Source organism: Diadema setosum, chromosome 5 (assembly GCF_964275005.1).
Source record: "Diadema setosum chromosome 5, eeDiaSeto1, whole genome shotgun sequence".
NCBI classification, from domain to species: Eukaryota; Metazoa; Echinodermata; class Echinoidea; order Diadematoida; family Diadematidae; genus Diadema; species Diadema setosum.
In genome coordinates this window covers 7,217,236-7,240,696 of record NC_092689.1, presented here as the reverse complement: position 1 = coordinate 7,240,696, position 23,461 = coordinate 7,217,236, and the positions used below count along the sequence as shown (strand labels likewise).

General features: G+C 37.8%; 1 protein-coding gene across 1 annotated transcript; it reads right to left on the bottom strand.

Annotated features, from left to right (window-relative positions):
• Positions 1-1,206: 1,206 nt before the first annotated feature.
• On the bottom strand, positions 1,207-22,046 carry LOC140228463 (protein inscuteable homolog). Its single transcript, XM_072308678.1, has 13 exons — positions 21,297-22,046; positions 11,951-12,016; positions 11,149-11,294; positions 10,331-10,394; positions 9,891-10,011; positions 9,097-9,149; positions 8,238-8,346; positions 7,438-7,683; positions 6,672-6,843; positions 5,228-5,403; positions 2,649-2,988; positions 2,011-2,087; positions 1,207-1,347 (listed from the first exon to the last, which is right to left on the bottom strand). The coding sequence occupies exons 1-13, from the start codon at positions 21,344-21,346 to the stop codon at positions 1,207-1,209; spliced, it is 1,761 nt and encodes a 586-aa protein (XP_072164779.1). The 5' UTR covers positions 21,347-22,046.
• Between the last annotated feature and the right edge of the window lie 1,415 nt (positions 22,047-23,461).

Genomic DNA, 23,461 nt, shown 5'->3' with positions numbered 1-23,461 from the left:
TCATACAGGTGCAAAATAATTGCCATCAGAGAGTTGTCATGGTAAATTCATTAAACGACATAAACGGCTAGACAGCCTAACTTTGGTAATTCAAAAAGGAATACTTTTGTACTAAACAGCCTTATCTCACGGGTCTAAGTTAATGTGACAAATACACTTTGTACTCACATGCAAGCACTAAAAAAATAAACCACTAAATCTTCTCAAGATGGCATGTGGTGTTGGAACAAAGTGCTACTGATGATTGTCGGCTCAAATTGCCATAATATCTACGAAGCATGTTACCATATGCCTTCCGTCAACATCCTTAAAAGTATTCACTCAATTTTCCTTTGAATTCCTAGACTGCTTGTGTGTCTTCCAGTCAGCTTTACGATACAACAACACACACAGAAAGTGCACACAAAGTGAACATGACTGCAAAGGTTATGCTATAATACTGTACCCTCTTATTACAAAAAATATATCACCATTTCCTTATGATCGATCCATCAAAATAAGACATCTTTGGTATACACTGTGTGCATTATATCACTGATCAAAATATGTCACTGATGCACACAAATACTACAGAGTGGAAAGTTGTGGTATCATTAATTAGCTCTCAGAGTCACACACTTCTGGCTTTGAAACTATCAGTAACTTTTATAGCTTCAGATATGCATACGACTATTACAACGGGTATCTGTAACAAATAAGTGGCAAGTACTGTCAATCCATCACACCACAGGCACTTTTATAATATTTTGCATTTCTCCAACTTTTGACAACTTGTACTACATGTCCATTTACTGGTAGTCTCAGCTCCTAGCATCCTCACAGGTTGCTTGAACCAAAGAAATGGAGCATGTGTGTATACATATAAACACCACAAACAAGCACATACACACACATACACAAACATACAGACACACACATGCAAATGTTAACACAGATAGCAAGCTCATGCTCTTCCTTCTCACTTGAAAGCACATAAAATATAGATACATAGTAATAATGCTTTCTTCATTCTCTCAAAATTATCTTGGTTATTGACAACTGTCGGGCTCGATCCAGAAGGGGATATTATACTCGTAGATCATTTAAGTTATTCTGCATTTCCTCCCATGTTGCTACAGTGTATCTCCAGCTGGTGAGAAGACAGTGAGTGAGAATTGAGTGGTGTGCATTATGTCAGAAGAAAATGTCAAAGGTCAGGGCCCCCAGCTATACGAAGCTCTCCCTGCCCTCGTCAGAGGAGGAGCAGGCTTGGAATGACTCCATGAGGCAAGGCTGGATGAGAGTCTGCAGGTCCTCTTCCCTAAAAGGTGACCCGCCCACATTGCTGTGCAGTCTGCGGAGTGCTGCCTGAAACAGAGAAGTCAATGAGCCAGGAACTCTTCAAATCATGTGCCACAACAGAGACAATTGGTTTAGATTGAAGGCGTGGTTTTAGTGTGCATTCAACACACAAAGACAAATGAAATTTCTGCACTCATTATCACATGATTATCAATTATCACAAACAAATAATTATTCAGTGAAACTGCATGGAAATCATCTGTCATTAATTCCTCCTTGAACTGAACATGTGAACAAAATGATGATTATGTTCTCCTTTTACTTTTGAAAGCTGTAATTGGAACAAACATCTTGTCTCAGCAACACTGCAAAGAAATTCAAAGAATTCCTCATTCTTATGACACAAAATAATGCAGTGTATCAACAGTGTACATCACACTTTTTGAAAACTTGGAAGTTTTCAGCCCACGTGTATCACTTGTGTGTGTGGGGGAGGGGGGAAGAACTTTAATTTTTTATCTTTTAAATTCACTTTTCCACACAAAACTTAATGTCGTCGGTTGAGAATGATAAGGGCGTTAAGTGACCACAAAACCCATAGTGTTCGAGACAACTTAAAGCCCTTCTCATTCTCAACAGACGATGTGTTATGGGGCAACAAATTGTGTGTGTTATTTTAATAGAATTGATGCCAGTATGTCATTTGTTATCTGTGGTACACACACTTACTAGGCAGGCAACCAGGACCGATTCATTATCATTTCTCTCCCTGCGATGTCTGCACAGCTCCACAAGCCTTGGAATCACTGCAAGTTAAAAGCAAGAAAGAAAGAAAAAATGTATTTGCTGCATTCTCTGCTACCAAAGTTCCATTAAAGTTCCATCAACTCAATGTAAAACTCCCTCTGGTGGTTCAAGCACCTTCAACTTACTGTAAAATTCATTCCTGGAAAATTTTGTGCATTTCATGCAACCACAAAGTAGCACAAAAATAAAAGCAAGTGAAATATTTTTGCTTGTTATGTTTACCACTAATTAATGTCTTGGTTCAACAGAATCTCACATTGATCCCTCTGTGCCCAACTTCACAAAATCCTACATTCCACACGATGTTCGAAGCAACTTTGTGAACAGTGTAAAATGTAAATAAACACAATGGTGGAGGTTTTATCAAAATCGGACCCAACAATAAAGATGGATATGGATCTTTAAAATGAATTCTATGGATCGTTTTAAACAATTTTTAAAAAATCTTTTAACATGTTTAGAATAGGAAATCAGTGATGTTAGTCACAGCCAACATGCTCAAAATCACTAAAATTAATTTTGTTTTTACATAAAATCAGTCAATGCTTTCCACAACTCACCATTGAGTTCTACCGCCAACATGGCGGTCTCATAATCTCGACACAGCCTACCGAGTGCAACAGCAGCCTTGTGGTACACCTGGTCGAAAGTGGAGGTCCCAGTCATTGCTCCAGCACCACGACTCGTATCGGCTCTTTCCGTTACCCCACTATCATCGTCCAACTCACAGGGTAGCGGGCCATCACAAACACCGGTCTTGACCGACGAGGATGAGGTCTTTCTCCTGGATGATGCCGAGCCGAGATGGAGCAGTTCGACGAGGAGTTTCATCCCACCGGCCTCGAGGATTTGCCGTTTACAGGTTTCTGCCCCTGACATGTTGGCAATAATTGTCATGACCTAGTGGACAATATGAACAAAAAAAGATTGCTGCATTCTTTTTAAATCCTGTAGTCACAACAGTCGTGGGACAGTTTTTGAACCATACAATTTTCTTTTTGAAGTCGTAAGTAACATTTTCCCGTCTTGTCCTAAACCTCATTTTACATACGTCATTCCTATTAACCCATTGAAGACAAGTCCAAAGAATTCTCAGACAGGTGTCTATGGGAAATGCGTGTTATAGCAAAATTTCCAAACTAGATATGTATAAATATTTTTACTTTTTCCTATCTGTGAAGAAGAAAAAAATGTTCTCAAATGAAAAAAACTAGAAATGTCGCTTTGGCGACTGGTATGCCTCCGCCATAATGCATGATTTTCCTAATAGGTCTAGATAGTACATGTGGACACTGTGTGATTACATTTTCACAAAATTGGCAAAATATTGGAATGACAAGTTTGTCACAAATGTGTTGAATGTTCACCTTCCTTGACGTAGGTTTAATTGGATGAATAGGAGAGCATGTATCTAGGGATTTAAGGACTTTAACTTGACTTTGACCCATTCATACATTTAGGCATTGAGTAATTTTCAAGGTACAGGTGTGGAGAAAAAGTGCAATTTCTGAATTGAATAGTAAATTGTTACCATTTTCATCTGGCCCTTGACCCTAAAATTCATAAGATTTCAGGTAGAACATGCATAATATGTACTAAGTTTCAAGGTAACTTGAGCCACTTCCGAGATATGGAGGAAAAAGTTAGTTCAGCACTTTCACTTGATCTTTGACCTTTTGACCTTTGAGGCAAAAAGAGAAAAAAAAACTTTCCAGAGAATTTCTATTAGGTTACACACGCATACACCAAGTGTAAAAAAATAACCCTGCTGGCATTGCATAAATATGAGGGTAATAGTAAAATTTTGAAGTCTTGCACTTGACCTTTGACCCCTGACCTTTGACCCCATGAACCCTACATTCTCTAGATAATCACTTCCAGTCAGTACATGTATATACTATGTTCCATGAAGATACCTTGAACAATTTTCCAAGGTACGGAGAAAAAAAAGAAGTTTTAATATTTTTACTTGACCTTTTGACCTTTGAACTTTGACCTCATGACCCAAACTTTCACCAGAGAATCTTAATTGGGTAATACATGTATACACTAAGTTTCAAGAAAATCTCTTCAGGCATTCAATAGATATGGTGGAAATAGTGAAATTTTATGTATTTGACTCTGACCTTTTGACCTTTGACCTTTGACCTCATGACCCAAACTTTCACCAGAGAATCTTAATTGGGTAATACATGTATACACTAAGTTTCAAGAAAATATCTTCAGGCATTCAATAGATATGGTGGAAATAGTGACATTTTATGTATTTGACCTTGACCTTTTGACCTTTGACCTTGAGCATGTGCACCCAAAAGTTGATAGGCACAACTTCACCCCCTAATACACATACATGCCAAGTTTCATTAGGATACCTCAACAGGTTTCGATAGTTACCTTGTCCACAAAATTCATTACGGACGGACGGAAGGACGGACGGAAGGACAGACGGACGGACGGACAACCCGAAAACATAATGCCTCCGGCACCACTTCGTGGCGGAGGCATAAAAAATGAAAAGATTCCACTGATATTTTAGAAGTATATTGAGACTGGAACTTTAAACTTGGTGGTGGGTGAGATGGAGAGAGAATTGAAGACACAAAAAACAGAATAAAACGACAACAATCGAACAAACATGCACATCCAGTGCCAGAATATTAGACCTAGTAGGACCCTGTTGTATAAAACTTTCAGATTAAACATAAGTCAGAAAATCAAATATAAGACAGGTATCAGCCAATCAGAAACGAGCATTAAGAGACTTATATTTGGTTTTCTGACTTATGTTTGATCTAAACTTTAATGCAATGAAACATAGGTCAGCAAAATCAAATATAAGTCAGGTATGAGCCAATCAGAATTGAGTATTCACAGGCTTATGTTTGATTTTCTGACTTATGTTTGATCTCAACTTTTATGCAACAGGGCCCAGTATGATTATAATTCAAAAGACCACAGCCAGAACTGGCAAGAAGAATGATTGAAGGAACTTGGGAGAAGAAAGAGGGAAAGAGAGAGAGAGAGATGATCTGGGGTCAACGTACTATGTAGAGAGAAAGACAGACAGACAGACTGACTGACTAGCACGTTGAGAGAGAGAGAGAGAAATATGACCATCACTGAGGAAGGAAATATCAACCTGGTGTTTGCTGTACATGCTGGGAGCCTTTCCCTTCATGTAGCCTTCAATCAAGACCTTGCCCGTGTTAAATGCCGCCAGGTAGTCGGACGACATGGTATCCATGAAGGTGATGTTAGCGATGGCCGACGTGGCCACCAGGAAGACTACTGTGCTGCAGGTCTGCTCACAAAGGGCTGAAATGAAACGTAATAACACTCATCAACATAATCTGCACACGGTGAGCATATATTACTGGATTCTCGGACGTACCGGTAAATCATGTTCTGCTTACAATTACAAAAAGGGGAGAGATTTTGCAGAACAGTTGAGTGCGAGATTCCATGCGGCATGATGTGTACTCATCCAGAGACCACACAATGAGATACAAAGAATTGTGTATATGATGTCTAATAATAATATATATGACACTGTGTACGCAATATTGCATTCATATGGGGCTGTAGCGGGCAAACGACAGTTTTGATGTACACTGAGTTTGTCCACTTGGTTTTGCAAAACAGTTTTAAATAATAGCAGGAGGTCATATCGATCAGTTACTGATCATGTCTCATATCTGTGGGCCATGATTAAAGTTGAGATTAGAAAGTTGCACTGAAGGATTATTTTTTTTTTTTTTCGCTTGCCTGTTGTAGAGTTTGTGTAATTATATCATATTGGATGGCTATGAATGGGATACCGGGGAATATTGCACGAGTTAGGGCCAATATTGCACGAATCGAAGATGAGTGCAATATTGACCCTAACGAGTGCAATATTCCCTGGTATTCCATGAATCAAGGCCATCCAATATAATTATTATCATCTATACAATCAAGCAGAGCAAGCATAAACTGCACAAAATATATCCGGCTTCTACTCGTCTTGGAAGTTGACTCTGCCAGTCACATCCCAGCGCTGAAAAGGGGAAGCCCCTAAAACTGCGTATGAAACAAACAACTAGCAAGATGTTTGCGCGCTTGTGAATTGTAACAAAATGACGCGCACTAGTAGCGAGCGTTTGCGCATTCAGCAAGCGCTCGCGCAACAGAATTGAATATGGTGTGATCTTGAACGGCAAGTAACAACGGTAGCCTATGGAGAATTAATACGTTGGCCTATACGTTTCGTTCAATATGCTCTGATATTGAACGGTAAAAATTGAGCGGACTACAATACGCGTTTTTAATGCGCCGCTAAAACATCCTATATAGATGATAATCTGTGTTAGCGGCTAACAGATCCATGGACTACCTGTTTCGACGACCCAATAAAATGAGATACTGCAGAGAATTTGATGCGACATTTCTGGTCGTTTATTCTGCCATTGTTGTTGTTCACTTATATTTCAGCAACAGAGGGCGCTACTGCATTACACTTGTTGTCTGAAGAAACCAGAAAGTGGCACCAAAAATGATAACTGGCCCCCCACTTTTGAAAACGTGGCGCCAGCCATGCCACAGACCTGTCAGGTTTTGTATGAGGTCCTCCATGTGTTCGATGAAGCACAGCATGCGGTGGTAGCTGTCCACGTCCGGGGAGGTGATCTCTGCCAGGACTGAGGCCGCCTCCTGCTTCACCCTCTCGCTGGCTGTCGGTGAGGCCAAGATTTCACTCAGGGTTCCGAGACCACCAATCTGACCAAAAAAAAAAAAAAAGAATCATTATGAATAAAACATCCATGAGTAGGCCTCAACAAAACACATTCACTGCAGTACTTCATTATGATGCAAGTACTTGCATCACATCCTATCAGCTTTTCATCACCAAGACAGTCATACAAATAGTTGCAATCATGTAAATTAAAAGGAAGTCTGGCTGACTGGATGTATACAACTGATGAGGAAGAAGCTCAGTATCAATCCATGTAGGAATGAAGAGCATGTAAATTTCTATACATGACTGACCATATTTTTCTCTTACAATTTTGGCACTCTCTAACATACATATACAACAAAGATCAATCAATGAAGATTCACTTTAAAAATATTGGGTGTAAGGAGGTCTATAATCGGTTTTCTGTTTATGAGTGACCTCGTGGTCTCATCAAAATGGAGATGAGAAGAGAATTATTTGAATTGATATTCCCTTAGTCTCAAATTATATGACTTTGAAAAGTGGATATGGAATAACAGGGAAAAAAAGAGAGAAAAGATAGACAGAAGGATGAATAGAAGGATGGGGAGACAGGCAGACTGATGAACAGAGAGAGAGAGAGGAAGATCTCCCACCTTGTAGAACTCCTCCCTGCCTTCTGGCTCCGAGCACAGGGTGGAGATGGCTTGCAGCGCAGTCGTCACGATGCTGCGTATGGAGAGGGTGGCAATTCGGCAGACGGCCAAGAGCGCCCCCAGGGCTTTCCCCTTGACCAGCAGCCTGCGCAGCCAGAGGCTCTCCTGGCTCAAACTGTACACGGTCAGCACCGCGAATTTCACGTTGAGCTCGCTGGCCGAGTCCTGCACCATCATGACCAGTTTCTGTCCAGCGTGCAAATTTGGAAGGTGGAGGGGAGGGAGAACAGAGCAACACAAATGAGAATGTTAATTTAGGAGTTTCCTGTGAAATGCATGATTTTGTTTGGATTCACTTTATGAGACTTTATTTCAATGTATTCTTCTACATTCGTATCCACTGCAAATCTTCCAAAATACAAAATGGCAATTAAGGACTACACTTTGTTGTATAAGAAGGGCTGTGACATTGGATAACAATTTCACATCTAACATTGTATTGGAGGATGAACATTATTTTGAAGAGCAAATATTTTTGGAGGAATTACCAGCATAAAGAACATTTCCTGTCCACTCCAATCTGAAATCAACTCATCCTGGATATGTGGAACATCATACAGATGGTCACTGATTTGGGAGTTGACATACAGAATGATACATTGTACCCTCATATGGCATATCAAATTTGTGTGCCCAGATTTCACTATGAGCTGCTTCCTTTGTACACCACTTGTTCACAAGAAAATGTATTTCCATATTGGACAAACTATAACATATAAAATTATGGCACTGTTGCTCACCATCACAAGCTCTGACTGGACGGCATCAAGCAATGAGTTTAAGGCTTTGCTCAGGGACGCCAGGGGCTCTATGACCAGCATCTGTGTGTTACCATTCAGACCTTCACTCCTATTGGGCAAAGATAATAAAACACTTTCGGTTTCTAATACATGTACTTAGACAGATGTACAGACAGACTGACTGACAGATGAATAGATAGATATAAATCATTGCTGCGCATTTGCAAAAAAAAAAAGTAATCTGTTTTACACCGGAAACAAAATGGCAAACTAGAAGGTGAGCATTTCTGATGTTACACAATCTCGTGTCAAGTTTCATAGGACAACCACTGATACTGTAATTAAAGCTGTCTCATAGAGCTCATGCAATTTCATCCGGTCTTACAATATAGCATTGAAATAGTACATTTTGTATGATCTGTCTCAAAACTTCTATTACTAACTAAAACCTCAATGCTACCCTACTTGGAAATTCACTGGAAACACTTGAAAAAGCCAAAGTTTATTGAAACTGACCCAACCGACAAGTACTGTCAAGAGTAGTCTTTTACTCTTTTGGCTTCTAAGGCAAGATACAGAAACCACAGGTAGTCTGCTTGTCTAATTGAAACATTTTCACTTTCACAAACCAAGCCCATTGACAGATGTTGACACATATTCATATTATTCATGCAAGGTTTGATAAACAAAACTTACAGGGGTGCTAATATTCTAAATGCATTCACAATATCAAATGACAATCAGCACTTGCGATGCATTGATTTACTGAAATGAGTCAAGATCCATGCAAGTTACGTGATAATATTGAAGCAATATTGAATTTATTGAAACTGATATCACAACTTCAAAATCGTCTCACCTTTCATATCTCTTAACGAGCCCTCCTAACTCATCTGTAACATGCTGCTGGCTCTGAAATTTTAATAGAGACAACGGGAGTTCAGCCCAATCCAAGTAATAGTCATTTAATTATTACCATATTTTCATGGCATATGATTTCAATGTATTTGAGGGAGGCTATAAACAAATACAATATACAAAGTTAGAGAGTCAGAAGATCAGACATATAACAGATCAGGATTTCTTTTGCGAGTCATTGCAGTATCAGGTGTGCTGTCAGTAGCAGTCTCAAGCCGTGCATTCTCAAACAAAGAGCAACAAAGCATTCTCTAAGAATAACACATATGTCAAAACAGTCAGAAATACACCAAAATATTCATGTGATATATCTGAAGTCGGATTTTCTAATTTCAAACTTCATACAAGCCATGGTTTTATATTTACACTTCTCTATTGCAGATTTAATTCTTTTGCTTCTCATTAAAACAGATTCTGTGTAAATATATACCTTCAAGGCAATACATTTCTTCCCTATGTGCAGATATCATTAAAGACAATATATTTCTTCTGTAAAACTTGGTAAAACTTCTCTCATTGGCAACTGTTAACTTTTGCTGATGCTATATACACAAAGTAGCAGAAATGTTACAAGTGTATGTGTGCTTTGAAGATGGGCCTAAACATAAATTAGAACTAAAGATGGAAGAATTGTGATTCCACATGGAGGCGTATCAGCATCACTTTAATAATTTCCAGTTTTCTATGGAAGGTGGATCTAGAGCAAATGAAATATATCTTTGGTTGAATCTTTACCATCTGAATGTGTCCCATATCTGGGCAGAACTCATTGCACTCCTTCAGGCAGGATCGTATGTGGACACACAGTGACAAAATGGCCGGCCGCAGCTGCTTCATGGAACCTGCTTTTAATTTTCTGGGCATAACAAGAACGAAAAAATGTTACATTTTTCTTTTGCATGCATATGCACCTTGAATACTTTCAACAAATAAGTAGACAAAATACCACTAAGTTTTGAAGCAAAATTACAGAATTCTTGGCAAGATCAACATTTTGATTATTACCCACTTACATTACATTTAAAAACTAATTAAAACTTCCAGATAATACAACTGTTTCCATACAAAAACCTACTCAGCACCCGCAAAGACATCAAGTGGATTTCATTAATACAACATATTCTAAATAGTTCTGATTTAATTTTGTGCTATGAATCATTCAAACTAACACTCACCTGAAGAGTTGGGTTATTTCAGTGGATAGGCAATCAGCCCTCTGTTGCAACCTGTAGATATTTTCTGTCCAGGTATGTACAGTAAGAAACAGGAGAAGAATTATCAATGTGAGATGTTTATTTTCACTATGTGTTATTCCCCTTTTCTAGTACTCAAACGTACTGGCACCATCACTGTACAATAACATTATGATTTGTATCATCACCAATGTTTCTATTGCTAATATCATTATTATTAGCTATGACTTCAACAACTCCATTAATCTTACATTGATTTTAAACACTTTTACAGTTAAATCATAATCACTGTTTTCAATCACAACAACTTTTTTTTTCTCACAAGAACAAGATTGTAATTATCAATTTTATCTTTATAAACATAATTACCACTATGGCCATAATTTCACCTCTATAATTACAAGTGTCATTACTGTGAAAACCACTCCAATATCATAGCCATCATTACTGGTGCAATAATTACCACGACTACCATCACCAACTCCGGAGCAACATCACTTTTGTTAGCATAATCTTCACCAAATATATGTCATCCCTATGTACCATCGTGTACCCAGGAGATAGTCGTTCTCCTGTGCATACAATGATATACTACTTCTCTGCCATTATTGTGGTCAGCAGCATCACATTTCTGATATTATCATCAACACTGGTGTCATTACTCTTTGATCAGTCTACCATCACTACAGCCCAAACAACGTCAATAACATCACCGTCATCATCATCATCATCATCACCACCATGACCACCATCACAATCCTTGGCAACAGTATAAGAGAGAGCCTGCATGTATGCTGCACCTTTGATGGTGGCGGCAACGTTCTCCAGATTAAGCGGTGAGTTGTGGATGGGCTTCGTCTCCAAGAGGGTCATGCATTCGCCCTCCGTCGCGCCCTGGAGATCTAGCAGCCAGCGCTGGACAGAATCCACCTCACTGTTCATACACCTGAATTCCACAAAATACAGTACAAGTTCTCTGACTGAGGGATGCCCAGTTAAGATATTTCTTTCTGGTAATTATCTAAAGGAACAACCAAAACTAAAATGTAAATGGAAACAATTTTGTCATGAGAAAAAATTATGTGTAAATGAATGTCTTCTATCTACAAACAGGTTAAAAGAGAGGACTGTTAGTAGTGGCAAGTAGCCTCAAACTTTGCCGTCTAGGATATTCTCCAGAGGAAATCCTGTAGTCTACTTGGGATTGAACCAGGACATTCCTGTTATATATACCACGTCACTGGAAGAAGTATACCTCTCCAAGCAGTTGTTGTATATCAACTACGTACTTAACATTACATATGGAAAGATACAGACCAATCACATAATCATTTCAAGCAGATTTCTTCCCTTTAGCACAAGATACGTAATTCAATTGTATCTGAATAGTTGTGGCAATGATATTTGTCGCTTTGGGTTTTAACTTCTCTTGAATCATGCTAACCTGCAGTTTATTACCCAATTTTGTCTGGTACAAAGATATGTACATTCCATATCAGGTACATACCTAAACTGCATTTAAAGAGTACACTGACCTTGATAATCCTGACTATACAGAGAATCATGAAGTAATATCGTATTTATAACAAGGAGTGCCTTTACCTGAGTGCAGATTTCTGAGGATGTCCAGTGTTGAAGCTGGCTTGGTCCATGGGACCATACATGTTCCTACAAGAGATGAAAAGACGAAATATGTGAGCCTGCATCACAAAACCAACAAAAAGTCGCCAGACATATATTTTTTTAGTTAAAAAGACAAATTCTGAAAGAGCAGACTGTAGGCTCTAAATATAATGTATAACTCAATTCAAATGGACTCCCCTAACCTATCAACTACATAATATTGGAAAGAAAGCACAGACTCTTGAAAAGTGTCAATTGAGAAAAGAGGCTCTGAAGTGCAGGGTTTATTCAAGCATTTAATCTCTACCAAGCTGTGCTAGCCATGGAATGAATGGGACAAAAAAAGGATGTAAACCACTACAGTAACAACAATAAAGGGATTATTAGATTAAGCTGAAATAGAGCATGCTCCTTAATCACTTTCTGTCCATGATTAATGCCAACTTTCGAAGCAGGAGCTGTATCCTTACAAAAAGTTAGAGTTGAAGGTTAACAGTGTGTAAAGGATTTTCAAGAAATGAAAAGGGGCCTCTAAGATACACCTAATCACACTATTCTACAACAAACAAACAAACAAACAAACAAACAAATGGCTGGAAAAACTGCTGGAAACACACTTCCCTTTCCATTTTATGACCCCAGACTTAAAAATACTGAAGAAGAAGATGAAGAAAAGCTTTTTCAGTAAATCTTCACCCATTTCACCTTTTTTTTTTCCTTTGAGGCATCACTGCAATTTAAATCAATTGGTGCGACTTTTTGTTGGTTTTTTGATGCATGGTCACGTAATAATCAATGCTAACACTTTCATTTCCGCACCACAACATTTCATGGCCTTGGTGAAGCAATTAACTAAATGAATTCAGTGCTATTTAAGTAGCAAATGAAAAGATATAATCTGATAATCTTCATGAATGACGGATATCACTGTGAATCAATGATTATTCAGGCAGATTCCATCATATCAAAGTATATTGGATGGTAAAGTAAGCATATCTTGCATGGGATTATGCAACAATCATTACAGTCAGCATTTAAAGAGAAAGTAAAACAAATTTTTTCAACACATTTTCAATTCAAATTTAAAATGACTTGCAGATATTTTAGGCAGTCATAGAATTCAAAATAGATAAAAGACTTTGGAACATTTACAATTTTGATTTCGAAAGAGAGTGTTTGCTGTGTGACAACCTACTGATAACAATTGCGAGCAATTCCAAAAATTAATTACTATACCTACTATAACAGAGAGATATCAAAACCAGCATATTGATGGCAATAATGATATTGATAACTATTATAATTTTCATCATCATAACAATGACAATGAAAAGGATTGATACTTGCAAGCTTTTTTAGAACACTTCCAAGCAGACTATCAGCTGCATATATTGATAATGGCATGAGTCCCTAAATACCAACAGTGATGTAACATGATCAATTTTCTTTTTGTTTGTGGTCACCATAGCAGCTCTCATGAGAATGTGGTTTTTAGCCCTTTTCCAGGACCAACATATCAAATACCATGGAGATAAAACAGACAGAATGCAAACTGAAATGACAAAGTAAAACAAGCTTCCTTCATCTTTCTCTTTTTGCATCAACCTTTTTTTATCTCACATTTTTGTCTCTATGCACACACATATACACGCAAACACAAACACATACATAAACAAAATCTTGCTTTCGACGGAAATGGCATATTTGCGATACCTACCACAAATCTGCAAAATTCAACATGTAATTGCTTTATTGCCTATGAAACAAATGCCTAATGGCTTTGCTATCTATGATCTCGAGCCATAAAACATCAGGCTCGCAAATACCATTACCAGTCTACCTGGCTATCTACTCTATTTCCTAATCCCCTTCAAATGGTCAGTCTTGAACCCAACCTCCACATTAAGCTGCTCGTAGAAGGATCTAGATGCGTCACAGCCATTTTGACCAAAACTTCAATTTGCTGTGGATGCCCTCCCATAATATAATTTGATAAAATTGCGTACACCGCAACAATGTAGATCTGCAGGCATTATACCTCAATCTATCTGCATATGTCTATGTGTATGCCATCCTGCATCACAAAACCAACAAAAAGTTGCCAAACATGTCTTAGTTAAGAGCAGATTCTGAAAGAGCACACTTTAAGCTTTAAAATTCAATTCAAATGGACTCTCCTACATGTACCTATCCTTATATATTGGAAAGAAAGCATACACACTGGAAAAGTATAATCTGAGAAAAGAGGCTCTGAAGTAAAGGGTCTATTCAAGCACTCAATCTTTACCAAGCCATGCTAGTTGTGCAATGAATGAGACAAAAAAACAGGATGTAAACCACCAGAGCAACAACAATGAAGGGATAATCAGATTAAGCTAAAATTGAGCATGCCTTATCAATACATTCTCTCCATGATTAATGCCAACTTTCAGAGCAGTGACATCATCCCATCTAAAGTTAATAGAGTTGAACGTGAAGCATATGTACAGGGTTTTTTGAGAAATAAAATTGGGACTCATCAAGACGCACCTAACTACACTATTCTACAAAAACGTGTTCGAGAAAAATGCCTGAAAACACAATTTCCTGCTCAATTTATGATCCCAAACTTTAGCATACTGTAGTTCAACTTCAAAGAAGAGTTTCCCTTTCAGAAAATATGAAAAACTCAAGACTGGCTATGTTGACCCATTTCATCTATTTTCAGTCCTCACACAAAATCAGATGGTGCGACTTTTTGTTGGTTTTGTGATGCACGGTCACATATTATCTATCCTAGATTATATGTACTTAGAACTCTAAATGTCACTTAATTTGATTGTTCTATTTTTGTAAAATCTATAAGAACACTCAGAAAAGACTTGGTGCCTCCAATGATTTCAATATGTTGGAGAGCACCGATTTCTGCTTGTCTTTTCTCTTTAAAATTGTCAGGGTAGTTGAGCACCACAGCTCTGTGAGTTATTCACCTATATCATTCTACTAAAATGAAGGCTTGTACAGCATTACACTAGGAAATAAGCTCTTCATATTTTAACTGACTTTGATGTGATGTGCTATGGAAACATTTAGTTAACTCACTGATACAAGTATGTCACACATTGAACAGAAAATTTCCCCAATATGACACACTTTTGGGCTTGAATATGCCACAAGAAGCAAAAGGTATGGATACCCATGCATGTTGGTCTTATTGATTCTGTCTATACTTGTCTTGTTTTTGTTTTTGTTTTGTTTTTTAAATACAAAGCTGCCAGTAAAAGAAAATAGGGTAATTCGGCAGTGCTGTTTAGGAAAGGCCAGGAAAGGTGGTAGCAACGTCTACTGTGGTCAAACTTAGCAGTTGAAGGATTTACACCTCCCCCATTTGAAGTAGGAGACATCCCAACAGAGGGTAAAGGAGACAGAGAGAGGAAGTTATAAAGCTCTTCATCAATGAGAGGTGCTTGGCAAACAAATCTAGTGTGCTAACTAGGCAATTAAACTCCTACTTCTTTTGTACTCTTAAACAAAAGGGCCAAACCAGGGGGTGTTTACACACAAAAGGCTGATGTTTGCAAGGGAAAACTAAAGCATGTTCTCTGCTACTTCACAGTAAAAGGTGTGATCAGTGGTTCTCATAGAGTAGTAATGGCTAACGTACTTGCAAAGGAGGGCCTGCCCCTTTTCATCACAGTAGGAAAATTCTTTCTACAAAAGAGTTGCAATTTGCATCTAGAATAGATTGCAGATAGAGGCATTTATTTTACAAATTTATGAGTAGTGCATTAAATCTTAGTCTAAATTGATAGATATAGATTACTGCAGGATCTATACACAATGGCCACACATTTTCTTTTCTGCATCTTCGGTTCTTTTCACTTCATGAAAAATATGAAGTCCCTTACACAGATGCATCTCTATTGTCTTTAAGAAAAAAAAAAACTTTCTAGTTGTTGTTTTTCCTAAAGACAGAAAAAAAAATCATAAGAAAATATAAGCTTGCACTTTGGACACATATCCTTCAGTTCCTGAAAGAGTATATTTCCTAGCTCTCAAAGATACTCAATCAAGGTTTTAGAATGAGGGGAATGAGTGGTTTTGTTTTCTTTGTTTGAATCCCGGCATGCTTGTCTGTGAACAGAAGTATGAAACTGATTTGGTCATTCAAAGTGTACTTTATGACCCTTACACCATGAAAATTTGTAATATAATCCCATGTTAACATAGTACACAATCTACCAGCTTCTTACAATCAAAGGCTTAGTGCAATCTTTGTGCAGTTTGGTTTTGGTTTAAAAGAGGTCATTCAGCTTTTTATTTCTTTTGTTCAAATGTACATTGTATTGTGAAACCACAATAATGAAATTTGAAAAGCTCATAATCTTAGAATCAAAACAAAGTTTATCCGCTAAAATCTGGGTCAAAATGCTGAGGTATCCAAAAACTATGCTGTCCTAATAAAAGTTGGGATGCATCCTAAAATAAATGCTATGACCTAAAAGCTCCCTCCTACTTTTTGAAGCCAATGCATTTGGCATCATATGCTCTGTCAACTGTTATTACTTCAAACATGCAATTGATGCATACTACAAAGTTTGGGCGGGGAGGGGGGGGGGGTTTGACCCTCCGCCACCCTGGGTGTAAGGAGGGAAAGTAAATGGGGGAATGCTGAAGAATATGTGTGAATTGCACTCCTTCTAAATGATTAATCTCAGCTTAATAAGCAAATAGCAATTCTTTCTGTAATAAGGCTCATTCCTTTTGTCATATAGTAGTTAGTTAATTAATTAGTTAGATAGTTAGTTAGTTAGTTAGTTAGTTAGCCTAGTTAGTTAGTTAGAATGATGACAAGCTCAAAATCTTTTAAAAGAGTTTGTCAAATTCTTGTTAAGCACACAGCAAACCATAACAAGAAAAGGAAAATAACACCTCTGGTTTATGCACTGATTTATGCAACTGCCCCCTTCTCGCACTGTAAAAGCAGCAGTCACCCTAAGCAAATCTTACATTGACTACACTGGGGAAAAACTGGTACCTGTATAATTACAGACACACACATTTACTCAAATTGACAATAGTCTTCACCAGGTGTGAATTCCCAGTTATTATCTCCTTAAAATGAATGGCACTAGAAACCTTCTTTTGGATGGCTTCAGCTAATCCTTAGGGAATGCAGGTGAAGACATGAAATGAAGATTTTTTTTTTGTCTGCTGTAAGAGAAATGCAGCGTATTATGCTCAAAAACTGTGTACTTCCTCCATATACAAAAAAAAAAAGGTGCTCTGCTGAACATCAAAATAAAAATGACACAGCTAAGCCACCACAAATGGCAAACAACAACAATAGACATACAATGTCTAGTAATATGCTCATGTAATTTCCAAGCCCTAACTTAGCCTTATAAGAATTCACTGTCTGCTTTAGAGAAAATCTGAGTCTCTACTGGACTAACTCACACAAAAGCTAGCAACATCGTAACAGACAACGCCCATCAATGAAGAGAGAAGAAGACTGCAACTTTGGCGGTAATTGCCAGATTAGAAACCCAACAAGTTGGCTTCACCACTTATCGATTATGGTGCTAAAGCCGACCCCCTTCCACAGTATTATATGTAGCAGGCACACTGCTAAAACCAAAGTTTATACGCATCCGCTGCCTAGGCATTTGTAGTAACTGTGCAACTCCCCAAACATACAATGGACCTGCATTATTTGAAATTTAGCAGCCAACACATTACAATGAGAATAGCATGGATATTATATAATTGTCTTACCATGCAAACATATTACCAAAGAATTTGGGATTTCACTGAAATAGACATGAGAATATACAATAATATTTTTATCAATAGGGCATGTACGGTTTAAATCTTTTACAGAAAAAAAAGGAAAAGATACATTTTCACCACCTCACTGACATGCTGTAAGAATATGTGATAATTAAACACCCATAAACTAAACATTTGAATGGGGTCCTTGTTAGCTCAGAGGGAAGAGAACGAAATGTTATTGTTACCATATTCAGTTGAATATTGCTATTTGAAACAGGATTTGAGAGTTATTTAAACACATACTGGAATAGTTTATCATCATTACACATAATAAAATTGTTTGTTTATTGTAGGAAATCAGCCAGGATTATTACAATTTTTATCAATCCATGAAATCATCTAAGATTTGGGGTACATTTTAAATAAACATCTCTAGATCACATGAGCAGTGAACATACCACACAAGCTATAGAATAAAGAAAAGACAGTGGATATAAAGCACAGGCCTATGCCTCATGTACAAACTGATTTACTTACAATATAAATTTAGATCACCCAAGTCTTTGAATCTCTGATTCTACTTTTTTTTTCACAGAATAATCCACAACAATCTCTAGAGGAATAACTGCTTTAGGCATGCGACACTTCAAAATGATAACACATCAAAAGAAAAGAAAAGAACATAAGGGATCAGTGATTAAAGGACAAGTTCACTTTCATAAACATAAGGATTGAGACAATGCAGCAATATTAGTAGAACACATCAGTGATAGTTTGAGGAAAATTGGACAATCGATGCAAAAGTTATGAATTTTTAACATTTTTGTGTTGGAACCGTTGGATGAGGAGACTACTAAGGCTCGTGATGTCATATGAGTACAACAGTATAAAGAAAATGTAAAGAAAATTCCAAATATTTTCACTTTTTTCGCATAATAAAAGAGCACTCGACTTGCCTCTTTCTAAAGGCAATGGGAATAATATTACCCATAACATATGTCAGTAACGAGACAAGGGAATGTGTACTTCTTTCAAAAGATGAAATTTTGTGAAATTCTCTTTATATTTTCCTTATATTGTTGTACGCATGTGACATCATACACTGCAGTAGTCTTCTCATCCAGCGGTGACTGCACAAAAACTTCAAAAATTCATAACTTTTGAACGGATTGTCCGATTTTCCTCAAACTTTCAATGATGTGTTCTACTAATATTTCTACATTCTCCTAATCCTTATGTTAATGAAGGTGAGCTTGTCCTTTAAGAAATAGGCTACAGGCCTGGGCCAGAAATGTTGAATCATTTGAATGCATCATGAAGCGGCCCGACTTGGAATCAAATCAATTTGGGCCATCCCACATTCATTCTGCAACCTTTACACAAACAGACAATTTGCAATTATTCCAGTGATTCACTCAACAATCACACACTTTATACGAGTAGGCCCTACATGACTGGCTCACACTCTAGACCAATGGAGGACCGTATTGGCGCTAAAATCTCATCCCGCTTAATCCCGATGTGCTCCACGCCTTTGTTGGGAAGACACACGGGGCACTCTCCCAGACAAAGGTTGGGAAACATTTAATCCCTCCCATGTAGGAGTACTGGGCAAACAATATAATTGAATGCTGAAGGTGGACAATGACCATATATATTTGAAAGGGGTCAGTCCCATCCATTCCTCAAGGAAATCTAGAATGTATTGCCAGACAAGATGTTTGCTTGTAAATGTGATTGAATTACAAGCCTATAACTGTTCTCTCTTCAAACGAACAACACAAAGCAGGAAAAACCTCAGGCCAGAATTAACTGGAAACATGAAAGGCAATAAAAGTGAGAGTTTGTGAGAAAAGGAAGAGGAAGACTTTATGACTAACCCATTACAATAGATTGCGCACAGGACCTAAGTAGGTTGTAATAAGCAAGGTATACTTGCAGTTATTTCAGGACAGAGGTGGTATGATACTGTTTGAATGATTTTGAACTGTAATGAAGTGAAAATGAGAAACTAGTTATCAAAACTTGATTTTGCAATGTTTATTCTGAGGTTAAGCACATCCATCTGCCTCTTCTGTTAATTTTTGTTTTTTCTTTTCTGAAAACATACCCTATATTGATTGGATACTGTATACACCATATATTTTGCAAGTCTAAATTTTCGCGAATCCAGAACTCCCGACTATTTCGCGAGTTGTTAAATTAGCGATCGTGGAGTTCTGTACTGAACGGACAAAATACACGTGTACGTCACATTCACATCGGGATCAGAGTTAATATTTTCGTGTGTCTTTAATTTTGTGAATAGCACCCAACTCGCAAAATTTGCGAAAATAAAACCCTTGCAAAATATTCGCCGTATACAGTATCTTAAGAAAACTTGAAGCAATTATTGTCGACCAACATTTCAGTCTTCATCGGCTATTTAATGGAAATTAGGCCACCATTACCAAAGTCTGCTTGTAAAATTAATTCTCTTTAAGATTAATGGATACCTGACTGATATTGAGACAGATTTGTAATAGGCACGTACTATCAGATTCATACACTGGCAGAAGGCTACTGTCCGAGAGGCAAAAACTTGGATTTGCCATTTATCATGGAGGCACTCTGAAAAACAAATTGACTACCTGAAACCAATACTAATGATTTATACATATGTAGTACTTGAATTATACCACAACACCCTGTTCAAACTTTTCATGGGAATCATTTCAAAATGATTGATATGCCATGTCTCTATTGGCTATGGAAAATAATAAGTCTGGAGTACCCCTTAGAGATAGAAAATAATGCACTTATATAATTTCATACTGCTGGATCATTGCACTACTTTGAGCAGTAATTTGATCACAAATTCAGGGACGATGTGCAAAACCGAGCTTTCAAAGAAAATGTATGCCATGGAAATCAAATTTCCTTCCTGGTGTATGTGCCAGAGACATCAGATTGTTTTCACAATGTTAAAGAAAAAAAATTGTAAGCAGACGGCAACTGATTGCCAAGCTAACAGCAGACAAGAGGAACTGGAACATTTTTGTTTATATTGTGCATGAATTGACTTTCATTCCATTCATCAGATCTATCCCTCTTTAGAACTTCCAGGAAAGAGTTAATATACCTATTCTCATTCCAAAATACCGTGTCATTGAATGCCACAATGTTTGAGCTTTCCTTTGACCTTTATATCCATTATACAGGCTTTAAAATCCTTGAGCCTAATATTCCAAATGTACTTCCAAATTCAAATCCTAACAATAATCTGAATCTACACCTTTGTAAAACGTATCCTCATCACAAATCCTATCCTTGCAGTATACTAGTATATGGAGGAAGGAAACACAATTTGGTAATGTCAAAGTGCAGAAGGGATGAAGTATAAATGAATGGCACCACAAAATGTACCGGTAATACATATCCTTTTTATTTAGTGAAGGGTACTAAAGAAATCCATCAAGAATACAGTGATACATGCTGACTATATACATTGATTGCCTGATTGTCCTGTAACTCTGATAATTGTAATGAAAAGAGAACACTTGTCTCAAACATCTATTTCCTTTTTGATTACCTTGATACCAATGTGTTGGTCCATGGCTCAGCACAAAGCAGGGTCTCCATGTTCACTATGTCTTGATGTTTCTTTCACAGTTGCAAATCTCACAAGCAGAAATGTATGAGTTCTTGTAACACATCAGAGTTGAAAAGTTCCTTCCATATCTTGTAAACACAGTCTGCCTAACTTCACATTACTTCTCGCAGATAATCAAGAGTTTCACAAGTAGGCCCTATAGAAAAAATTTCAATTCACAAAGAGAATGAATGTCACTGCTGTGCAGATCAAAGATGATATCAAGCTGAAAACCTAGCCCAGGTATCTTCCAAGCAGTCACCATTCAGTCTGTTCTGAAACAACGCTAAAGAGATCGATCCATGGTAAATATATCTTTGCCAACATACAGTTCTAGAGCTGTGTGCAAGAGATAATGTATTCATATTCATATTGACTGCATGCCACATTTGTGTCAGGTTTGCAGCCATGCAACGTAATCCTCCTTAAGATCACTTCCTGGTATGAGCCACTTCTAACTTTCGCTTCCCTTCAATTCGACGTGTGGTGGCAACGCGGTGAGACTGTTTCCCTGCTGCTGGCCAGTTCCTTGAATCAAGACATTGCTGCCCTCAACATCTCTCACCTTTTAACTCATTGAAGACTAGTCCTGGGTATACTCAGGCAGGTGTCTATGGGAAATGCGCACTAAAGCAAAATCAGCCCGTGCTCAATGGGTTAATTCAACACAAACAGATGATTCTCATATTTGTATATCGTCGCTGGGGTGACAAGACCTCGTATGTCAAAAATGTCATTTTTTTTTTTTTAGCTTAATGGTCAAATAATGAATCAAGTGATGTCTTGACCAAATCCAAACTGTCTTACTTCAAAAATGAAGTCACCATGACATGTCAAAGGAAAGGCTTTCCCATTCACTATAGCGCTTTGGCCGCCATGTTTTTTTGCTCTCCTGAACATTTGACATTTTTGAGATACGAGGTTTTGTCACCCCAGCGACGATATATATCACACTGAATGTGGACATCAATCCTTTCAACACAGAGTAAATAGTCGTCAGAGATGGAGTCTCAGCAAGTCCATTCAATTCAATCCAGTCTTTTCAGGAAAAGTGAAACACAGCACCAACCTCAATCTGCAGGTCCAAATGTATAGCCATCTGGTAAAAAAAAACAAAAAAAACATGCAGGCTATGTACCTATAACACAGGCTTCAAATTCTGAAGTCTGTGTAAACAGGACTCTGCTTAGCAGATGTGGTGGACATAAGATGTAATTTGAGTGTATGTTTGACCCTTTAATGCATTTAAACATGCTCCTCATGGGTGGCTGCCCACAGACAAACAACTGTAAAAAAAGATACTGGTACAGCGGTGGATCCAGGGGGGGGGGGGGGGCACCGGGTGAGCACCCCCTCTTTATTTCTTTTTAAACAAAAGAAATAAAAAGAAAAAAATGGGAGACACATGCACCCCCCCCCCCCCTTTAATTCTGTAAAGGCACCTCCCCTTTATGGAATTCCTGGATCCGCCCCTGTTGGTATATGTTGGTATGCGCAAATGATCACTTCTATCAAAAGCATCAATGATGACAAAAGAACATCTGACTCTATGGGCTTTCAAACTATTCATTCACACTACATATATACCAGCATGTGCTGAGCTCACTGTATAATCCCTCGAAAAATCTCCTGCTAACTACATTATTAGCAAACAACTGCCATTCACCTTGACATGAAACAACACTTTGTAGTCGACAATTTCAGGAATTCACCACCTTTTTCATGCAAAGTACTAATGATGATACCTTTCACACAATTAGATCAGTAGCATAATAGGTGCTGTTCACTTACATGTATCTGCTTACTGTAAGAATATTTTGTACTTTATTAATGTGGTTGCCAGTTTCTAAGGCAGACAGGCTTTCCTGATATAGCAATAAATGGTGTATACTGGTATGCAAAACTAGGTCCCAAGTAACAAAACATGCACATACACTGTAAGTACTTAGTAGAAGGAAAGGAATTCATACAGCTTAATGCTGGGTCCTTATGGGAAATTACCATGATCTTAGCCTACATAAATTATTTTTTCCCTTCTTCTATCCACATTTTTACCTGGAAAGCCAAAGACTGAATGTCAAATTCCAAGCATTCCAACAATTCCC

Excerpts from the sequence above, each read along its gene's own strand:
- LOC140228463 (XM_072308678.1), bottom strand. The coding sequence starts at position 21,346 with ATGGAGACCCTGCTTTGTGCTGAGCCATGGACCAACACATTGGTATCA. Across the intron at positions 10,012-10,330 it reads GAAATAACCCAACTCTTCAG|AAAATTAAAAGCAGGTTCCA; the intron begins GTGAGTGTTAGT and ends TGTTATGCCCAG. Across the intron at positions 2,989-5,227 it reads GCATGTACAGCAAACACCAG|GTCATGACAATTATTGCCAA; the intron begins GTTGATATTTCC and ends ATTGTCCACTAG.